The 20148-nt window shown below is 41.1% G+C and overlaps 1 protein-coding gene across 2 annotated transcripts in view; it reads right to left on the bottom strand.

The window, feature by feature from the left end:
- The window catches only part of LOC126185144 (4-trimethylaminobutyraldehyde dehydrogenase A-like), a 178598-nt gene that overhangs the window by 37829 nt on the left and 120621 nt on the right, over positions 1 to 20148 (bottom strand). For both annotated transcript variants that reach the window (XM_049927990.1, XM_049927996.1), the window contains exon 6: positions 10968 to 11095. In XM_049927990.1, coding sequence (XP_049783947.1) covers positions 10968 to 11095 — 128 coding nt within the window. The remainder of the gene's footprint in view (positions 1 to 10967; positions 11096 to 20148) is intronic.

Here is a 20148-nt window from a genome sequence, read left to right as displayed (position 1 = left end):
AGAAAAGGAACAGACAAGAAACCACCCTACTGTCCTTAATGTGTAAGATGCTCACTAAACTTATCTGTTACTATGCAAAGGAAAAAACAGTTGGCCTTAGAAGTGGATACAGCACAATGGTACATTCACAAGCTGTAAATTATGTTACAGGGTGGTTCAATGAGTATAAATTAGCAATTTACATAGCACTTACCGATTTAGAGGAAGTTTTTGACTCAGTTTCAAATTAATGTACACAATATAAACTATCACATGTCATGTATTATTTACAGTATTACTAATTTCATTACACAAATTAGAGCATCTTCAGATATTCATTGCCCTGATAGGAAAACGGTAAAGATTCAAAGCTTCTAACAGCATCACTGTCAACACTTTAATTATTTATTTAGTTTTTAATTAAGGTAATGAATATCTAAAATTACTCTCATGGAGTGAAACTAGCAAAAACGCAAATAATATGTCATCTGTAGTAGTTTAGCTGTACATTAAATCCTAACAGTCACTGTGCTCCTACAGGTGATGCTTGCATTTGCTAAAGCTGTAGTGACAGCCACTGACAAACAAGACACTGATTCAATGTATGTAAACATCCTGAAAAATATATACATCAGTGATGTAGCTACAATGATAGTTCATCAGGATAGTTAGAAATTCAGAATTAAAAAAGAGGTCAGTAAAGGAAATTTAATACATCCAACAATATTTCAGTAGTCCTAAAGGAAGTATTCAGAAGGAATACATATTAATTGAACATATCTGAACATCCCATGTTTTGTTGATAGCACCGCACTGTTTGCCTCAGCTGCAAATAAATTTTAATGGCCGACATAATAACTTGATATGTCAAGTTCTGGCAGAATGTAACTAATTTAGGAGTAATGGTAACAACTCACTAAATAGTAGAGGTGTTACTCATAACCCTAATCCTCTTAGCACCCCAACAACCAGCTGCAAAGGAGTAACCCATCACTCATTAGCATCCTGCACTAGAACAACTCAATCATATAGGTACTGCACAACGTGCTTGAATATCTATCATTGTGCCTGGAAATGAGAAACAGTCTCCCCACAAATGTGTGGCCCATCCAAAGCAATATCCTATGCCATACACACTCCCAGACCCTTGCCTCGCCACATGGATCACATCCCAGTGGAAGACTTAGGTGCAAGATCAGTCCAATTCATCCACTCAGTATATCCATCTCTAGTCCCTTCACAAGCTTATCCTACCAATCAGAGGCAGTATCACATGCCAAAGCACGTCATGTCACATACCAGCTCTGCTGTGATTTATGCACAGCATTTTATGTGGGCATCACCACCAATAAACTGTTCATCCAAATGAATGGCCACTGCCAATCTGCAGCTAGTAGCAGTGTTGATCAACCAGTGGCAGAACACACTGCTCAACACAACATGCTCAATTTCAATGGCTGCTTCACAATGCATGCTATCTGGATCCCCCTCCCCCCTCCAGCATTAACATTTCTGAATTACATGGATGGGAGTTATACTTGGAATACATCCTCTATTCCTGTAATCCTCCTGGCCTCAATCTCCAGTAATTTTCAGTCTTCTTCATGTGATTGTTGATGTTTCAATGTCTCTACTGTTCACTGAGTTGTTGCCTTTATTCCTAAATTATCAACACAAGAACTTAATACACAAAGTTTGAGAGTAGGCCTGAAAATAAAACAGTATAAAACTACAATGAAGTAACAGAATCAGTTGATGAGTTTTTGTATCTAGGGAAGTTGGACAAATGACTGAATGGACAGGTAAACAAATAAAACCAAAACCAAAAATGAGGCCTAATGTGTTTCTGAAGAACTAAACAGAATTTTCAGAACAAAGCTTTTGACATGCCTAAAAATGAAAGGTTATAATCAGGTTTTGACTTACAGAAGTGAGACAGACTTTTTTAATACAGAAACCGCTCAAAAACTGTGAGTTGCTATGTGAGGAATGGAGAGATGCAAGCTGGAAATTACTAGACAATACAAAACAAACTTATGGATCAGGGCACAGAATGAAAATGAAATGGAGGAGGGGAGGACATGTAGTCTTGCAAATGGATAATATTGTATGGACCAATGGAGTTCTTTGTTGAATTCTAAGAGATGAGAAAAGACTGAAACAATGAGCTGATAGAAAGAGAGTAGATGAAATTAGAAAACACGCAGAATCAACATGTATGCATGCAGCTGAAGAGTGTCAGGCGTGGAAATATCTAGATCAGGCCTCTAACCAGCAGCTGATGTTATATAGTTGTAGCTGTAGTTGTGCTGCTGCTGCTGCTGCTGCTGATGATGATGATGACTGTTGTATCTCCAGGTGGTTGCCTCTGATACAACCAAGTATACAGACGTGGACCACAGCTTGACACAGCTGCAACCCACAGGCAAGACTACCATGGGAGACAGCCTGATAAATACCGTAAACAGTCCAGGTTGTTTTTGACCAATCTGCCAGGTGCTGCCATGGCCCCAGGAGGTGCCAGCCTCATCACTGGTAGCATGTTGTGACAGTACACAGAGCTGTGAACAAAAGTACCTCTACCCTTCTGCAATATCACATGTCACCTGTATTCTTCCTTAAGGTGGACATTTAGGACACAATCCGGCCACTCCATCACAACAGTGAGCTTAGTGTGTGCTCATCATGTACATCACTCAGCTGTTAGAGGATTCACCACTGCCATGTCCGAGCTGTCATGCTATCATCGAATGCCTCCTCTGAGCCACCCTGCTGGATTCCACCTCCAGCTCACTGCCTACCATCCAGGGCTCTTGTCTCACTGGGCATCGCCCCTGGTGGTCTAAGGCTCTTGCCTTGCCGAATGTCGCTACTGACCATCCACAGCTTCCTCCTCACTGGAAATCATCTCTGTCTGTCTACGGCTGCAGTCTTGCTGGACACCATCTATGGGCATCAAGAGGCACCACCTCACTGGACACCATCTCAGGCCATCCAGGGCAACAGCCTCACTGGCTACCACCTCAGTCTATCTTGGGCTACTGCCTTGCCAGACATCATCTCTAGTTGTTCAGGACTACAGCCTTCCTGACCGTCCAGGGCTACCACCTCACTGGATACCATCTCTGGCACTAACCATCCTTGAGTGGTCTACTGCTCTTGGCTGTCATTGTCTCATCAGATTGCTCCTGTGTTACTGTATTTCAGTTCTTTAGTGTTAATAAAAGGACTGTCATTCTGTGCTAACAGTGCATCTCATTGCAGCAAGTTGCTCCCTCAGGCCAGAAAATCAATGGAGGTGATGCAGATGTTCTTTCATGCTGTAAGGGGGTCCACAGTTCCTTATGGAAAGATAAAGGTAGCTTTGCCTTACACAGGTTGAGGCAGGCTACATATCAATAGTTGAGCACCACGAGTTCCAGGGAGATAACGCAATCATTAGTAAGGAGAGTGCAGGCAGTGTGCAGGGGAAGACTTCGCTACGAGGGCTCTATGTGAGCAGAACATGGTGTAAAGGTGGAAGGCTACCTGTAATATGTACTACTGACTGAGCATGTCCCCGACATCACAAGTTGACCCTCATAATTTATCAATCCTGACAAAAGAGTTTATTTTGTAGTGTTTTTATTAAGTAACTATATCATACTGTGATTACATGTTCCACATCACCTACACTGGCCACATATAATTGGAATCCAATGAGGATTGTAGTGTGTTTGTGCTAGTTAATGCAATAGTATGTGAAGATATCAAAGAGTGACCTGTGATAAGTGTAACAATCATTAAATTGTAAGATGAAGGGACTAACTGCAACACATTTATGTAAAACCAAGAATGTAATACTTAATTATAGCAGAACACTCTAGTGATTATTATTACAATAGAACCTTATTGACTGCGTTAATGCATTATTCATCAGCTGAAACACTGATAGGAAACAATTCCACAGCAGTATTAGACAATCAGCCTCTTATCTTTAGGTCACAGCCAGTATAACCCATTTAGTAGGCTGCTACTCAGTGATTAATAATAGCCATACCAATCGGGATGGTTTCAAAGTCTGATTTTTCTATTTTTTTCAGTGTTCCATTGGGAATGTCAGGGACCTTGCTTGTTTGCAATGAAGGAATGAGTATCTGTGCCCCCAGAATCTGGAACAGGAGCAGATGTGGATACACCTATGCTGCTTTTGAGTTAGATGCCTATAGCAATGTCATCTCCTCCAATACCCTCAACACTGCTTGTGGTTTCCAAAAGGTCTCCAGCCAGTGCTACTGCCCTTCCCAATCCAGCCATCCTACTGTCACTGGCTCTGCACTGCAACAGCCTCCTCTGCTGCCACCACAGCTTCCTTTGACACCAACATGGCCCCTGTACCACTGGCATGGCCTCCTTTGTCACCAGCTGAGCTGCCTATGCTGCCTGCATGGCTTCCTTCACTACTGGCTTGGTTCCCTCCAATGCTGGCACTGCCTTCTTTGCTGCCAGCCCAGTCACCTCTCCTGGCAGCCACGCCAGTAACTTTGTGTTTTCAGTGGTTATCATTGGTATAGCTCATCTCCAGTTGGCTTGGGATGCACCGTTTGTGCCATCACATCTCTGGCCGCCACCAATGACTTGCTCAGTCTCCCATTGACCACAGACAACATGTTGGTCCAATCATGTATCTGGCAGCCATCGAAGGTCAAGCCATCTCTTGTCGGCCACTGATATCTTGCCATCAAGGTCCACTGCATTGAGCCTGCTTCCTTTGGATGTGACATTGCCTCAGTGCAGGCTATGCCATCTCTTCTTAAGAGGGAAGGGGGGGAGGGGGGGGGGGGGAAGGCGGAAGGGATACTGTGTCTACATGTGCTTATGTACAACCAACCATACACTCATGGACCATGGTTGCTGCAGCTACAATCTACAGGCAATACATCAGAGATCGCATTCAAACAGCCTGACAATAACATAAACAGTGTTGGCTGAATCTAACGATCTTCCAGCTGTGGCCATGCCACTGGGTGCACCATGCTCACTGCTGGCAGCCTGCATGTCGCAGCACGCACCACTGCGATAGAGGGTGCCTCTCTCCTTCAGCAGGATCAGGTGCCTGCTGTGTGTGCACCTTTATTCTTCCATCAGGCAGATGTTTAGGGCACTACCTAGCTGCTCCCTGGTAGCATAGCCAGTGTACATTCACCATGTACATCACTGAACTGGTCAGGATTAAGGACACCCGTGTCGAGTTATTAGGCCATCATTAACTGCCTCCTCTGCACCAGCATGCTGGACTACTCCTGCCCATCCTCCAGCTCACTGCTGATCACCCAGTATTCTCATCTTGCCACATGTCACCTCCAAGCGTGCAGGGCCCTCGCCTTGCTGGACATTATTTCCAACAGTCTGGGGTTTCTGCCCTGCTGGATATTAACTCCAACTGTCCAGCACTAAAGAATCAGTGGACACAATCTCCAACCATCCAGGGCCATCACATCACTGGATGCACCTCCAGTCATCAAGGGTTACAGCCTTGCTGGACTCTGTCTGCTATTCATCCTTGAGCATCATAATACTCTCAGCTGACCACAGCCTCATCAGACTGCACCTGTGTTATTAATTTCAGTTCATTAGTGTTGAAAAACCTACAGCAGTTGCTCTGCTAACTGTACATCTCACTACACTGTGTTACTCCCCCCCCCCCCCCCTCCCCCCTGTCACCAACACAAAAACAATAGTGACAATGAAGATCACAATAATGATGATGATGAGGTCTTTGCAGGAAAGTGATATGAACTGTTGCAATATCCAACAGGGAAGATCCAGCAAACTAAACCTCCCTTATTACCGATGACAGAAGCAAACACTATCAAATGGTAAATGGTAAAGGTAAACTGAGAGCTTTAATTTCATTGGAAAAAACAAAGGAAAGGGAATTTTGTGAAAATATGTCAAATTATTTTGTTTGGAAATGTTTGGTGAGTCATCAAAGTAGTTCTACATCAGGGAACAATTTATGAAATGAAACTTATTGCTGGATAAATAATCAGTATGTATTAGTCTTATTTGTTTTCTGTTGTACATAAAATAGTTTCTAGTTATCATTTGCTACGAGTAACTCTAAATGATGTGAACATAACACACACATATTTTATATAGCTAGTCATGGTTTCTAGTGTTGTTGTCTTCTTTGATGTTTAAGTCATGTTAAAACACATATTTTGTTCACTGCACCTATTTTAATAGTTACACGTACCTTTCAAGTTATTCTACCATGAAAAGTTGATGTTTCTCTCTTGTGAATTTATATTTCCACTCGATTAAATGTTCTCACTTTTGTCATCTATCTTATATTCTCTCATTCAACTTCTATCTATCTTCCAATTCACTCCCTTATAATCTTCTTATATGTGCTTGTGCCTGCTTATTTTCTCTATTTCTGTGCCCCCTTCCCCCCCCCCCCCCCCCTCTCTGACTTCTTAGTTATTTGAAATCAACTAATACAATGGTGTGAAAAACTTATGGGTGAAAAATACTTTCTCAACATTTGTGACTGCCAAGTAACACAGCTCAATGAAACTTGAACCACACAATATACAAGCATGACACAGTTCCATCAGGACTGCTTATGTGAAATTCCAAGCTGCTATGCTATCTCATGGCAATTTTTGGTGTTAAAATCATTGAAATTTCAACAACAGATGTGTATATGGTCAAAGCACTAGCATCACTGCATAAAACACCATGAATGTAACAGTATAATATGTCTGACACTTGTCAGAAAATGGTGGGGCAGAAGCGGGGCAACGTCAAGTTTTCATTAAGCTTCATGTTTGTGGGTGAGAGTTGTACCCAAATACTAAGAGGTAGGTTCCTTGTGCTCCTCCACAACACCACCCCAGTCCACAAAGTGAAGATCATGCATAAGTTTTTGGCCAGAAAGTGGGTCACAGTCCTGGATCACCTGCTATATTTGTCGGATTAGGTCACAGCCAACTTCTGGGTTTCCCCAAATTGAAGTCTGCCTTGAAAGGACACCATTGTGAAGCAACTAAGAACATTCAAGAAAATTGTACTGGTTCCAAAAAAGGACTACAGTCACTGTTTCAAAACACTTTCAAAATGATTTCACCCATGTATTGAATCAGGGGGAGACTATTTTGACACTAATTTTGTGAACATAACTCATGTCTTTTAATTTTAATACTTACAGTCCTAATGGAACTGGGGCACACTGTGTAGTACTGAAGGTAACTAAAGTAAATAAACAATGAGATGAACAGAAATGATGCTTATATCCAAACACAATAATTACACTGACATCACTAGAATTTATGATTGTTCCCTGCACATTACAAACAACAGGAGATGGTTCCCAATAGAAAGTATGATCACCATAGACAGCAATGCATGCCCTACAATGTGCTCCATGCTGGCCCTAAGGTTGGTATGGAGTGCTTGGGGTAGGGCATTCCAATCCTCACAATGTGTAGCAGTCATCTACTGCTGTAGTTGACTATAGTCGACCTACACCTCACGTTTAGGCAGCAGTGCTCATGATTCAGAATGCTCTCTATGCATGTGAAACGAAGCTGCAAGCAATACCAAACTCCTAGGCTATGCTTGTCACACTTTGATCTTCTTCCAGTTTCCCAATGATTCTTCCCCGTGTGAATTCATCCAAATGTTGTCTCGGGCCATGTTGTAATGAAGAACACCACCACATTGCATCATAACTGTTCGCAGATTGATACACACTGTCTCTTCCCAACCATTCAACTACCTTGAGTTGCAGGGTGAGCCCCACTTGATGCTATAATTACACTCCAAACCAAGTGATGTCCAGCTTTCTGTGCATGACTGGGAGACCTCTGGCAACATGCTCCCACACTTTCATTCATTTCCACCAACTAGTTAATATGTCATAATAATTTACTAGCTTGTCTTTAAGTTTTGCTGAACAGTGTATTTTATTACTGCATAAAAATATATTGCAGGCTATAACTATACTGCAGCATAAAACTTGGCTTAGACTTAAGAACTTTGAGGAAGACTCATTCCAAATGGTGATTATTGTAACCTTATATTCTTGGTTTTGTTTCTTGATATAGAATTTTCAGTGATTTTTGTGTTTTACCATATTTTTCAACTTGTTTCCTTTCCCTAAGTCTTGATGAAGTCACAGACATGATGTTTGTTGTCAACAAGCACAGATCAACTTAATCTTAGCCTACTATCCTCTATTCTTTGTGTACCTTCTACCAAAATCTGTTCTATATTAATTCTACACCTATCATTTTAATACTGCTATCTTTCTTTTGAGTTTCCTTGCTGTTTTCTGTCTGTCTTACAGCCTTTCCTTATCTCTGCCCAGTCAATAGTTTTAACCCCTCTCACCGTTCACTTTCTTATTCTCACTATTTTATTTGCTATCTTTAATTTATCCTCAATTCAATACTATTCTTTCCCTCCCTATAAATCTGCAACAACTTGGAAGTATCATAGAAAATATTCTACAGCTCCAGAAAAGAACACAAAAAAATTTCTCAATACCTGAAAAATAAAATAAAATAAAATGCTACAGGTCTTCTAGTCTGCTGTGTCTGCCCGTAAGTGAGGAGGGTGAATGTACCATAAATATACTAGTGGATCTGAATACATGCCTTTTTATACATCATACAGAGCAAGAAACTTAGCAGATAGAAAGAAGTTTTTATTATTATAGGGGTTTCACACTGAAGGTATGAACATAAGGAATCCACATAAGGCCCAATTCACAAAAGAATGGTGTGGCACGGACATTTAGTGGGGATGTGGCATTGTTTCACACCAATTCCATGTTAATAATGAAGCAGTTCACACAAAGATGGCATGGCAGGGACATATCACTTTGTGGTACACGCCACATCTGTTTGTTGGCATGAGTGACAGACCAAAGGGATGCATGATGGAGATGCTCAATTGGTACACTGCTGTTTTCATTAATTTGAAGTCATCCAATGTCTCTCAAAAAATTGTTTTATATAGATGAAGCAAAGCTACATCCATCTCTATAGATAGTTTCTCAGTAAAAATTTTATTTTTCATGTACAAAATTAAAAGCATTGTTTTGGTATTCACATGTGGCTCTGCTATGCATTCTCTCTCATTCAATTTTGAGGCTACTATTTGGAAAAAAAAGACATATTATAGTCCAACATAACAGCTTGATAGTGAACTGGTTTTATTTTCTTTATTGGCCATAGTTATTGTGATACTTCCCAAAATAAATAAACCACCAGTTCACAGTGAAGAATGTAGTTGCTAGCCAGTTTGCATTTTGTGGACTTTAGAAAAAAGGTAACTGTGCCTGAAATACAGTTAAAATATTGAAATTGTTTTTAAAAATGAGAGGAGAGTGATACCTCTTGCCAGTCCTGAGTAAATAAGTGATATATTTTGACATTTGGTCACGACAATTTATGACGCGCAACACTCAACATTACGGCTGTGCTCTATGTTGATTTGTAGTTCGTGTTTCTCTTTTGTATGTTGTTTATGAAGTCAGTTAGGATCACATTTTAAGTTAATACTGCATAAAGAGTCATTTTCATTTTAAAACTGGAGGCAGACAGACAATTACTATCTTCTTTATTTTCCTGGGCAAACAACATCAAATCTGTGCAGTTACGATGTTGTGCTGCCGAAACACTCTGGTTTTTCTGTTACTTACTGCAGAAACAGAAATCATACTCTGAGAGAGTACGACAACACAGGTCAAAACACACTTTGTTCACAGCAATACAAATCTGCACAAGCAACAGCAGAAGAGACAGAAAATTTTTGTCATTACATTTTATGCTATCAGTCAATGATAGATGTGCAAATACACTATTCGCTTGGTGCTCGCTCATAGAAATTCCATTTTTCAGCTCGTATATGTTGTCACATGTCAAGTAAGGCTTCCTTCGTGGTACTTTTTACTGGCAGAATTTTAACACATGAGATAGGGAAAACTGTAATGTTATCTTGCAGTAAATTTCTTTGCCAGTACCAATTGGCTTCTTTGCACTGCTTTGACAAATTAACAATTGCTGGAAATTATGACTTTTCCTTCCCCTTAGTGTAGTAAGGTTGTCAGATGGAACGTGTAGCCAGACATATTCAGTTATTTTGAATACGCCTCTCTGCAAACTGTAGTCTAATGTGCTAAAATCCCTGAAATTCTCTGGTTACATTTTGCACAGAAGGAATCCACAATCCTTGGGATTGGCAATGACTAGAATCCAGTTTTCTGGGTGAAAGGGTATTTTATTCCTCTCTACAATGGAAAAATCTCTATCACACGGTAGGAAACTATGTCCTCTAAAGAGGAATTGCTGGTCTACAGCAGTGAAATATTTATGGATGATCAGATTTTGGAAAACTGGGATAATATTTTGAATATCTCTCACACAAGCAGAAATGTTTAGGATTATGTTAAAGTGAAAACCACATGAAAAATAGGAATTACGATCAAGAAATTCTAATTTTGTTGCTTTTCTCTGAATTCTGTCCTTTGCCTTGCAATACAGAAACACTTTTGTGTTGTAAAAATGCTGGAAATATTTGCGATAAAATGTTCAGTTTCTTCACTATGACGAATGTGCCACATTTCTTCCCTGTTTTCAATCATAACATATATAAGCAATATTTTCTTCACTACTCAACATTCAAGAGTTGTGAAAAAGCCAGTCCATCAGTACTGTCTGATGAAGATAACATATTCTGATCCTCTCGTAACACAACCGTTCAGTGTCTCTCTGACAGTGCCACTTCTGTGTAAATTAGTCATGTCCCATCCACACCACATTTCTGACTTGTCACTGCTAGGTGTCCATGCCATACAATTTCTTTGTGAGTTGGGCCTAAGGTCAGGAGACTAAGGTTTCTATAAACCAGTTTTACTATTGTACATTTTACATTCCAGTGCCATTGTGATGCATAATTTACTTATAATACCTTTCAGTTTATCTGAGCATACTTACTTGACCTTGGGAAAGGAAGTTTGCCACCATGGCTGCTTTTACTGCATTGTCTACATCTGCATCATTAAATATAATAAGGGGTGATTTGCCGCCAAGTTCTAAAGTAACTTTTTTCATTCCTGCTGCAGCTGTAAAGAAATCAATCAATTCACTACATTTTACACTATATATTGCAAAAAATGTTACAGTTTTTAATATGATACATTTCTTGTTTTATCTACAAGGAAACTTATCATTTAACTGAAACTGTAACTTAAAATTACAAAAAAAAAAAAAACCATTTACTAAGTGACACTAAGGGCAGGCATGGAAATGAAGTCACAAAATTAATACCTTTGTTCTGTTAAAAGAGAAGAAGTGGTTGGAGTACATTAGGTTGACCAAGGATTTATTAAGAGGGTTGTCATGGACTGTGGGTCACAGGAAACAAATCAGGGCATGCTGGAAAGAAAATAAACAATCACTTGTTAGCAATAAACAATCACTTGTTAGCAATAAATAATCTGAAACCTAAGCTGCTACAAGAAACAGATATGAAAGCTCATAAGTTAGAGATAAAGGAAGTATAGAACAAAAGATTACAGATGAGACAAAAATGGATAACAACAGAAAAAAAAATGTGGTGGGAGGCATGGCATTGTTGTTGCTGTTGTGGTTTTCAGTCTGAAGACTGATTTGATGCAGCTCTCCATGCCACTCTATCCTGTGCAAGCCTCTTAATCTCTGAATAACTACTGCAACCTACATCCTTCAAAATCTGCCTACTGTATTCATCTCTTGGACTCCCTCTATGATTTTTATTCCCTCCTCACCTCCCCCCCCCCCCCCCCCCGCCACCCCTCCAATATAAAATTGATGATCCTTTTATGTCCCAGAATGTGTCATAACAACCGATCCCTTCTTCTAGCCAGGTTGACAAATTTCTTTTCCTCAGAAATGCTGTTCTTGCCATTGCCAGCCTACACCTTAGATCCTTTCTAGTTAGGGCACTGTCAGTTACTTTTGCTGTGCAAATAGCAAAACTCTTCTACTAATTTAAGGTCTTGCTTCCCAATCTAATTCCCTCAGCATCACCTGATTTAATTCCACTGCATTCCATTATCCTTGTTTTGCTTTTGTTGATGTTCATCTTATACCCACCTTTCAAAACACTGTCTGTTCCATCCAACTGCTCTTCCAAGTCATTTGCTGTCTCTGACAGAATTACAATGTCACCAACAAACCTCAAAGTATTCATTTGTTCTTCCTGATCTTTAATTCCTTCTCCAAATTTTTCTTTGGTTTCCTTTAAGGGGACATTGTACGTGAAATTTGTTGTAATTTGACTTTTTCTGTTTTCTACTCCATAATTTACTTTGAACTTTCCTGAACATTTTGGTATACAACACATTAAAATCAGACAGTTGTGAGACCTCCAAATACTGTTTTGAATGTTGAAGTGTGACTGTCAAATTTCGTGGCTATGCATACACTGCCACAGTTGAGCAGTCATATCTTGGGAACTACACAGTCTAGAAGGCTGTGAATTGCTTTGTTTTGTGCCTACTGCTATGTCTCAGAAAATGGCATTATGAATCAACAAATCAGTCCTTTGTTTCTGATATTAGTTTTCGTTGGAAGTAGTGTAATTAACAGCTATTTTTGTAGTAAACTAACTTCTATTGCTTTTTTATGTAAATAATATGACTAAGCATAGTCCATTAGAGATAACTGTGACAATTTAGAGAAGATGAAATGAGCTGTGTGGAGCACTTTCGTTCATCAAATGTCAACCGATGAAAATCCATGTCAGGCTCTGTGTCCACCTCCGCCAAACACTTGGTGTAAATATAGGCAAGCTGAATTTTCTGGCACCCTGCATGAATTTACACATAAACATTCTCTTCCTTTGGCAGTAATGGAAGCAATCAAACCTTTTTACAGAGATTTGGCAAATCCTGAGCTACTAAAGAAGTGTTTACATGGGAAGACCCAGAATGTGAATGAGTCATTGAATAATGTTGTGTGGTGCCATGGGCCTAAAAATATATTTGTTGGCCATATGACTCTAAAGTTAGTAAGGTCTGATGCTGTAATAACTTTTAATGGTGGGAACTATGAAAGACTTAACATTCTGGAGAAGTAGGGGTAAAATTTGGACAGAACATAGCTAAAGGACTGTGAGAACTGGATGAGCTTCGTGTACGTGAAGCAGAATTAGCTGTTCAGCAAATGACAAAAGAAGCAAGAAGAAAAGGAGGAGGCAAGCACAGGGCTGTTGTGACACTGAAGAAGACACAGACTATGGGCCAAGGCATTTTTAGGGCAAAAAGACACAGAAATGTAAGTCTGTATAAGAATTTGTAACCAAAAAAGTTAAAAATGTCTATGTCTCTGAACTATGGTTTTTTGTAATAAATGACCCGTTTTCTAAAAAAGTGCTGATGGTAGAGATATGAAATTTTCACAGCATGCCAAGTGTGAAATTCAACACATATGGAACTAGAATACTTACAATATCCTGAGTTGCTTTGTTTTTATGTTCATTTATTTACAAAATTCTGTCAAAAACATTGGGTGTTTGGGGGAAAAAAAACCATGCCCCATAATACAATTTTAGTAATAATTCTAGTTCAGTGTATCTAGAAAGGTACATTCAATAATTAGGGAAAATTGTAAGTTGGTGTCTTAAAAAGTTTCCAAGATAATGGATCACAAATTTCGATAATTTAACATTGGCGGCCTAGGGCATACAACGTCCCCTTAATGCTTGCTCTGTGTACAGACTGAATAACATCAGTGATAAGCTACAACTGTGTCTCACTCAACCACTACTTCCTTTTCATGCCCCTCGACTCTTACAATTGCCATCTGGTTTCTGTACAAGTTGTAAAAAGTCTTTCACTCCCTGTATTTTACCCCTCCTGTCTTCAGAATTTCAAATAGAGTATTATAGTCAACATTGTCAAAAGCTTACTCTAAGTCTACAAATGCTATAAACGTAAGTTTGCCTTTCCTTAAACTCTCTTCTAACATAAATTGTAGGGAGGTGTGTGCCCACATTTCTCTGGAATAACAAACTGATATTTCCCAAGGTCGGCTTCTATCAGTTTTTCTCTTCTTGTGTAAAGAATTTGTGTTCATATTTTGCATCCATGACTTATTAAACTCATAGTTTGATAATATTCACACCTATCATCACCTGCTTTCTTTGGAATTGGAATTACTACATCCTTCTTGAAGTCTGAGGATATTTCACCTACCTCATATATCTCACACATAAGATGGAAGAGTTTTGTCATGGCTAGCTCCCCCAAAGCTGTCAGCAGGTCTGATGGGGCCTTGTTTCAACTTAAGATCTTTCAGTGCTCTGTTAAATTCTTCTCACGGTATTGTGTCTCTCATCTCCTCTTCATCTACATCCTCTTCTATTTCTATAATATAGACCCACAATATACTACTTCCACCTGTCAGCTTTCCCTCCTTTGCTTAGGACTGGTTTGCCATCTGAGGTCTTGATATTCATATAGATGCTTATTGTTATAACGTCAAGTTGAACACACATATTTCAAAACGACACCACACATATAAGTCCCTGAGCAAGTTGACAAAGCAAGACATGTGAACACTGTAACATTCGAATGAGCACTGAGTCCAAGTCTAGTGGCTGCTGGCTGGCTGACCGCTTAGGTGGCGCAGCTGCTGCATGGCTGGCAGACAGCGCCGCATGTAGACGACGTGCGTAATTGCACGGTGGCACTTTGAATGATCGGCGAGTCACAACACTTTTCCCCCCTTTGAAATTTTTGCACTGGTCTTGATGGAGGTGGCCTGTAGATTGCTAACGTCCATAGGTGTTGTTTGACTGGCCATAAAGTCTCAAGGAGGCTTCCTGTACGGACGGGAGTGTCTCCGATGATACCGGGTCGAGATGACAGGAGACGTAGGGTAGAATCAGCTGGGGCCCAGTGCACCAATCTGCCCGTTGCGGCAAGTCCAGTTGATATAACAGGAGACATGGGTGATGTGTCGGCGTCTGTAGGAGAAGGAGGTGAGTAGATTTGTTCCTACAGATGATGGTCATCCAGTTCCTGCATGGGCACGTCTCCTGGTGGTGTCCGTTCTTGTACTGGCACCAAGATGACAGTGAGAGGGCTGCGTTGTGAGATCCCGAGCATCAGGTAGAGCCGAAGGTGGTGTAGCGGCATTCGGAACAGGCATTGCCGGCACACGAGGCCGAAGCTGGTCCGAATGACGCACTGCAACACCCGTGTCCATCTAGATTTCATACATGTGTTGGCCATAATGCCGTAAGATGTGGCCAAGACTCCATTTTGGCTGCCTGCCATATCCCTGTACCCAGACAAGGTCGTCGGCGGTGAACCGGCCAAGCGAAGGCACCCGCGGCTGTGAGGTGGAAGGCCGCAGAAGATGAAGTAGCGTGTGGGGCTGTCGGCCATGTAAGAGGTCAACCGGGCTGTGGTCGCCCATGGGGGTGAAACGGTAAGAAGCCAGAAACTGGAGAAGCGCATTTACAGTGGCTTTAAAATCGCCACAGAGACAAATATCACCATTGGGCTTAGCAACGACAATGACAGGAGAGGACCAATCACTGGAAGTGACAGGAAGCAAGACCCCTGAAGCAGTGAGACAATCCAGCTCCCGTTGTACCCGATCATGAAGGGCCACAGGAATGGGCCGAGCCCAAAAAAACTTGGGCCGAGCAGTGGGTTTGAGCGTGATATGAGCTTCAAAGTCGTTTGCATGGCCTAACCCAGGAGAAAAAAGGGACGAAAATGTCGTCGACAAGGAATCCAATTGAGCATAAGGAATAGGATCAGAGACGATATTGACAGAGTCATCTATGGAGAACCCAAAAACGCGAAAGGCATCAAAACCAAACAGATTCTCTGCGTTACTCTGATCGACCACAAATATGGGAACAGTGTGAACGATGGATTTGTTAAGATACCTCAGCATTAAATTGTCCCAAGAGAGAAATCTTCTGTTTATTGTATGTTCGTAATTGCCGAGTGACAGGTGATAGGAGTGGCGAACCCAACTGAAGATACGTCTGAGAATTAATGATAGTGGCAGCAGAACCAGTATCCACCTGCTTGCGAACATCTTGACCAAGTATTTGCACAGTGAGGAATAACTTCCCTGAAAGGGAAGAAGTACAATTGACAGACAACACAGAATCAGAATCAGCATCATGTTCATGAACATCATGTATGTGGTCGGATTTGCAAACGGAAGACACGTGTCCCTTCTTTTTGCAATTGTGACACACAGCCCAACGTTGGGGATAATCCTCGCATGAATGTTTCGTAAAATACCTCGGACATGAAGGAAGTTGCAGGGGGTTTTGCTGTAGTTTCTTAGAGGGTTGTTTACGGTTAGGCTGAGGCTGCATGTGGTAGCGTACTGCGGCCATGTCGGCCGGCGGGGATGCACTGCACGCGTCATCAACAGCGCACAGAGGTTGTATTTCTCTGACGTCACCCCACACCTCTATTTGCGCCCCAGTGGCACGAGAAATTTAAAAAGACTGCGCGATAGATAGGACTTCATCTAGAGTCGGATTTGCCAACTGAAGGGCACGTTGCTGAACTTCTTTGTCGGGCGCCGACCAGATAATAGCATCCCGTACCATGGAATCGGCATATGATTCTTTGTGAACTTCAGTAACAAACTGACACGTTCGACTGAGGCCGTGAATTTCAGCATCCCAAGCGCGATAGGATTGATGCGGTTGTTTTTGACAATGATAAAAGGCAACACGAGAGGCTACCACATGCGTTTGCTTTTGAAAATAGACAGACGTGAGCACATTTCAGCAAAGGACAAAGACGCAGGATCTTTCAAAGGAGCCAATTGCGACAACAACCGATACATTTGAGGTGAAATCTAGGAAAGGAACAGAGACTTACATGTTTGTTTGTCTGTGACATGAAACGCCAAGAAGTGCTGTCGAAGACCTTTTTCATAATCAGACCAGTCTTCCACCGTCTCATCGTAAGGAGGAAAAGGAGGTATAGACAACGACAAGAAACACCCCACATTTGACGCCGCGACGAAATCGCGAATGCCAATGTTAGAAGCGTTTGCTGTTCAATGAGACCTTGTGATAGTTGCTCGACAGTAGCCATGGAAACCTGTGGGTCAACGATGAAAAGGAAAAATCCACTACCTCATCGCCAATTGTTATAACGTCAAGTTGAACACATATATTTCAAAACGACACCACACATTTAAGTCACTGAGCAAGTTGACAAAGCAAGACATGTGAACACTGTAACATTCCAATGAGCACTGAGTCCAAGTGTAGCGGCTGCTGGCTGGCTGGCCGCTTAGGTGGCGCGGCTGCTGCATGGCTGGCAGACAGCACCGCATGTACACGACGCGCGTAATTGCGCGGCGGCACTTTGAATGATCGGTGAGTCACAACACTTCTCTTTTCTCCAATGGCCTCTTTAATTTTCTTGCAGGCAATATCTATCTTTCTCCTTGTGGTACATACTTCTATGTCCTTACATTTGTCTCTAGTCATTCCTGCCTAGCCATTTTGCACTTCCTATCAATCTCATTTTTTAGACATTTGTAGTCCCTTTCACCTGCTTCATTTGCTGCATGGAGAGAGGCATGTGGAGGAAGAAAAGTAAATAAATGAGAAACAGTAAGAGTAAAAGGGAAGATGTGAATAAGTGAGAAGAGTGATGCGAAGTGGGAAAGAAACACATTCAGTAGAATAAGTACTCATCAATGCTTTGAGATTACTAGCATTGGAAAGAAATCTAATAGCACACAGAAGGCATGCTGTGTTGTGGAAGATGTCTGGTAACAAGATTTTATGTGTTACCAATAGAGACACGCTGCCTATATTTGCTCGTTCTTAGTAACTGTCATGGCGGAGATGCTGAGTCGCAGATAGGCACAACAAAAAGACTCTCACAATTAAATCTTTATGCCATTAAGGCCTTTGTTAACAATACACACACACACACACACACACACACACACACACACACACACACACACATGACTGCGGTCCCAGGCAACTGAAACTACACTGTGAGCAGCAGCAGCAGTACATGATGGGAGTGGCGAGTGAGTGGGGTAAGGAGGTAGCTGGGGTGGGGAGGGGGAGGGATAGTATGGTGGGGGTTATGGACAGTGAAGCGCTGCAGGTTAGACAGAGCGCAGGGGAGAGGTGAGGAGGGGGAGGGGGGAAATAGTGGAAAAGGGGAGAAAGAAGTTAGTCACTGTCCTCACCCATCCAGCCCCTTCTCTGTTCCCATTCCAGCACTACACAGCTGCCATTCCACCACCACACCCAGTCTTTTTATTTCTTTCCTTTTCCGCTACTTCCCCCCTCCCCAGCCCAATGTCCAACCTACAGCACTTCCTCCTTATTCCCACCCAGTCACCACTCCCATCACGCCCTGGTGCTGCTGCTTGCAATGTGGTTTCAGTTGCCTGAGACTGCAGCTGTGTGTGTGTGTGTGTGTGTGTGTGTGTGTGTGTCTATTGTTGACGAATGCCTTAATGGCTGAAAGCTTTAATTGTGAGAGTCTTTTTGTTGTGCCTATCTGTGACAGTAGCACCTCCACTGTATGGTGAGTAGCAACTGTCCTTCTCATACAATGTTTACAATCCATCCTGGATTTTCCATAGTTTGATTTAACTGTCATGGTGGTACAAAATGTTGAAAAAAGCATTGCATTTCAGTTTGTATGAGATGCAGGTTGTTTCTTAGGTGGCTGTCTAATGACATAGCTCATACCAATGATAGTCTATGGAGAGACAGTGGTAGATGTGTGCACAGACAAGCTCTGCACATGGGTAGTCGGAAGGTTATGAACTGCATGTCAATGAAAAGAGTCAAGAACATGAATGATTATAATTTTTTTCCCTCAATTTAATCAGTTTTGTTCTCGCTGATGATTAAGTTCACTTAGAAGGTTGAACATGCAAATGCATCAGATATACAGGTATGAACTGTCCCTGGATACTAGTAACAAGTAAACGATGAGAAATTAATCACCAATTGGGATCAATTACTTGCTACCTAACCACCACAAGGCAAGTACATGACCTGAAATGTGCATATGTATCATCTACACATGAGGAATTTGGGCATGCATTGTTGCTTTAACCACTTGCACAAACATGGAACTATCATGAGGCACTACAATATAGTGTCAAAAAATCAGTAGATTAAACCAATAAATTAATAAATTACTGGTAAAATAATAATGTGGGATAGAGCCAAAAGATTAATTTTCATTGTTAATTTATTCAAATCAGACACAAATTTATTTTGATGGTGGCCTCATACAAGTTGTCACTGAACACAATATACACATAAGAAATTAAAATGATTAACTTTACAGAGCAAGCAATTTGTTCACAGGTAGCACCAAGTCACTTAAACTGCATCAGAATCCTAAATTTCACCAAAGGCAGACAAGTCTTTATACAGTAAGAAATTCACTTCGACAGAAAATTTCAATCACCGATAGTACTGCTATGACTCTATGCCCATTAGCATTCAAAGTTCCAAAATATGAGGGGTATTCAATAAGCAAATCAACACATTTTTTTCTCAGCCAGTTTCAGTTGAAAAAATATAGAATTTGTTGTGGGATGTCATGGAATATTCCCACTATAGCCTTTATAATTTCATGAAGTTGTGATAGGTGGCAGTGCAATACATCACCTTCTAAATGGCATCTGTAACATGGATATGACACAATTAGAAACCTGTCATTGAGTTTCTTTTGGCAGAAAACCACAGCATCACAGATATTCATACATGATGGTAGAAAATCTATTGAGACCTGGCAGTGAACAAAATCATGGTGAGTGGTTGAATGGTTGGTTGGCTGGTTTTGGGAGTAAAGGGACTAAACTAGAGGGTCACCAGTTCCTTTTTCCTCATTCAAACAGGTCTTGGATTAAAAACATTCTCCAAAAGAGTCTACAAAGTAAAAAAGGCATAAAAATAACTGGGAGCCACACTGAAAGAGTAAACAAAAGAAACAAGCCAAAATGGGAAAACAGGTACAAAAGGAAAAAAAGTGGTAGAAGGTATTACAATGATACAGCAGATGGCCTGGGCTAGCTGATCACAATAATAAAAAAGGGTGAGCCAGCCACTCTGCGACACACTAAAATCTCCAGCTAAAAACACAAGGCT

Source organism: Schistocerca cancellata, chromosome 1 (assembly GCF_023864275.1).
Source record: "Schistocerca cancellata isolate TAMUIC-IGC-003103 chromosome 1, iqSchCanc2.1, whole genome shotgun sequence".
NCBI lineage: Eukaryota > Metazoa > Arthropoda > Insecta > Orthoptera > Acrididae > Schistocerca > Schistocerca cancellata.
The sequence above is the reverse complement of the archived record's forward strand: the minus strand, read 5'-3'. Positions and strand labels throughout refer to the sequence as shown.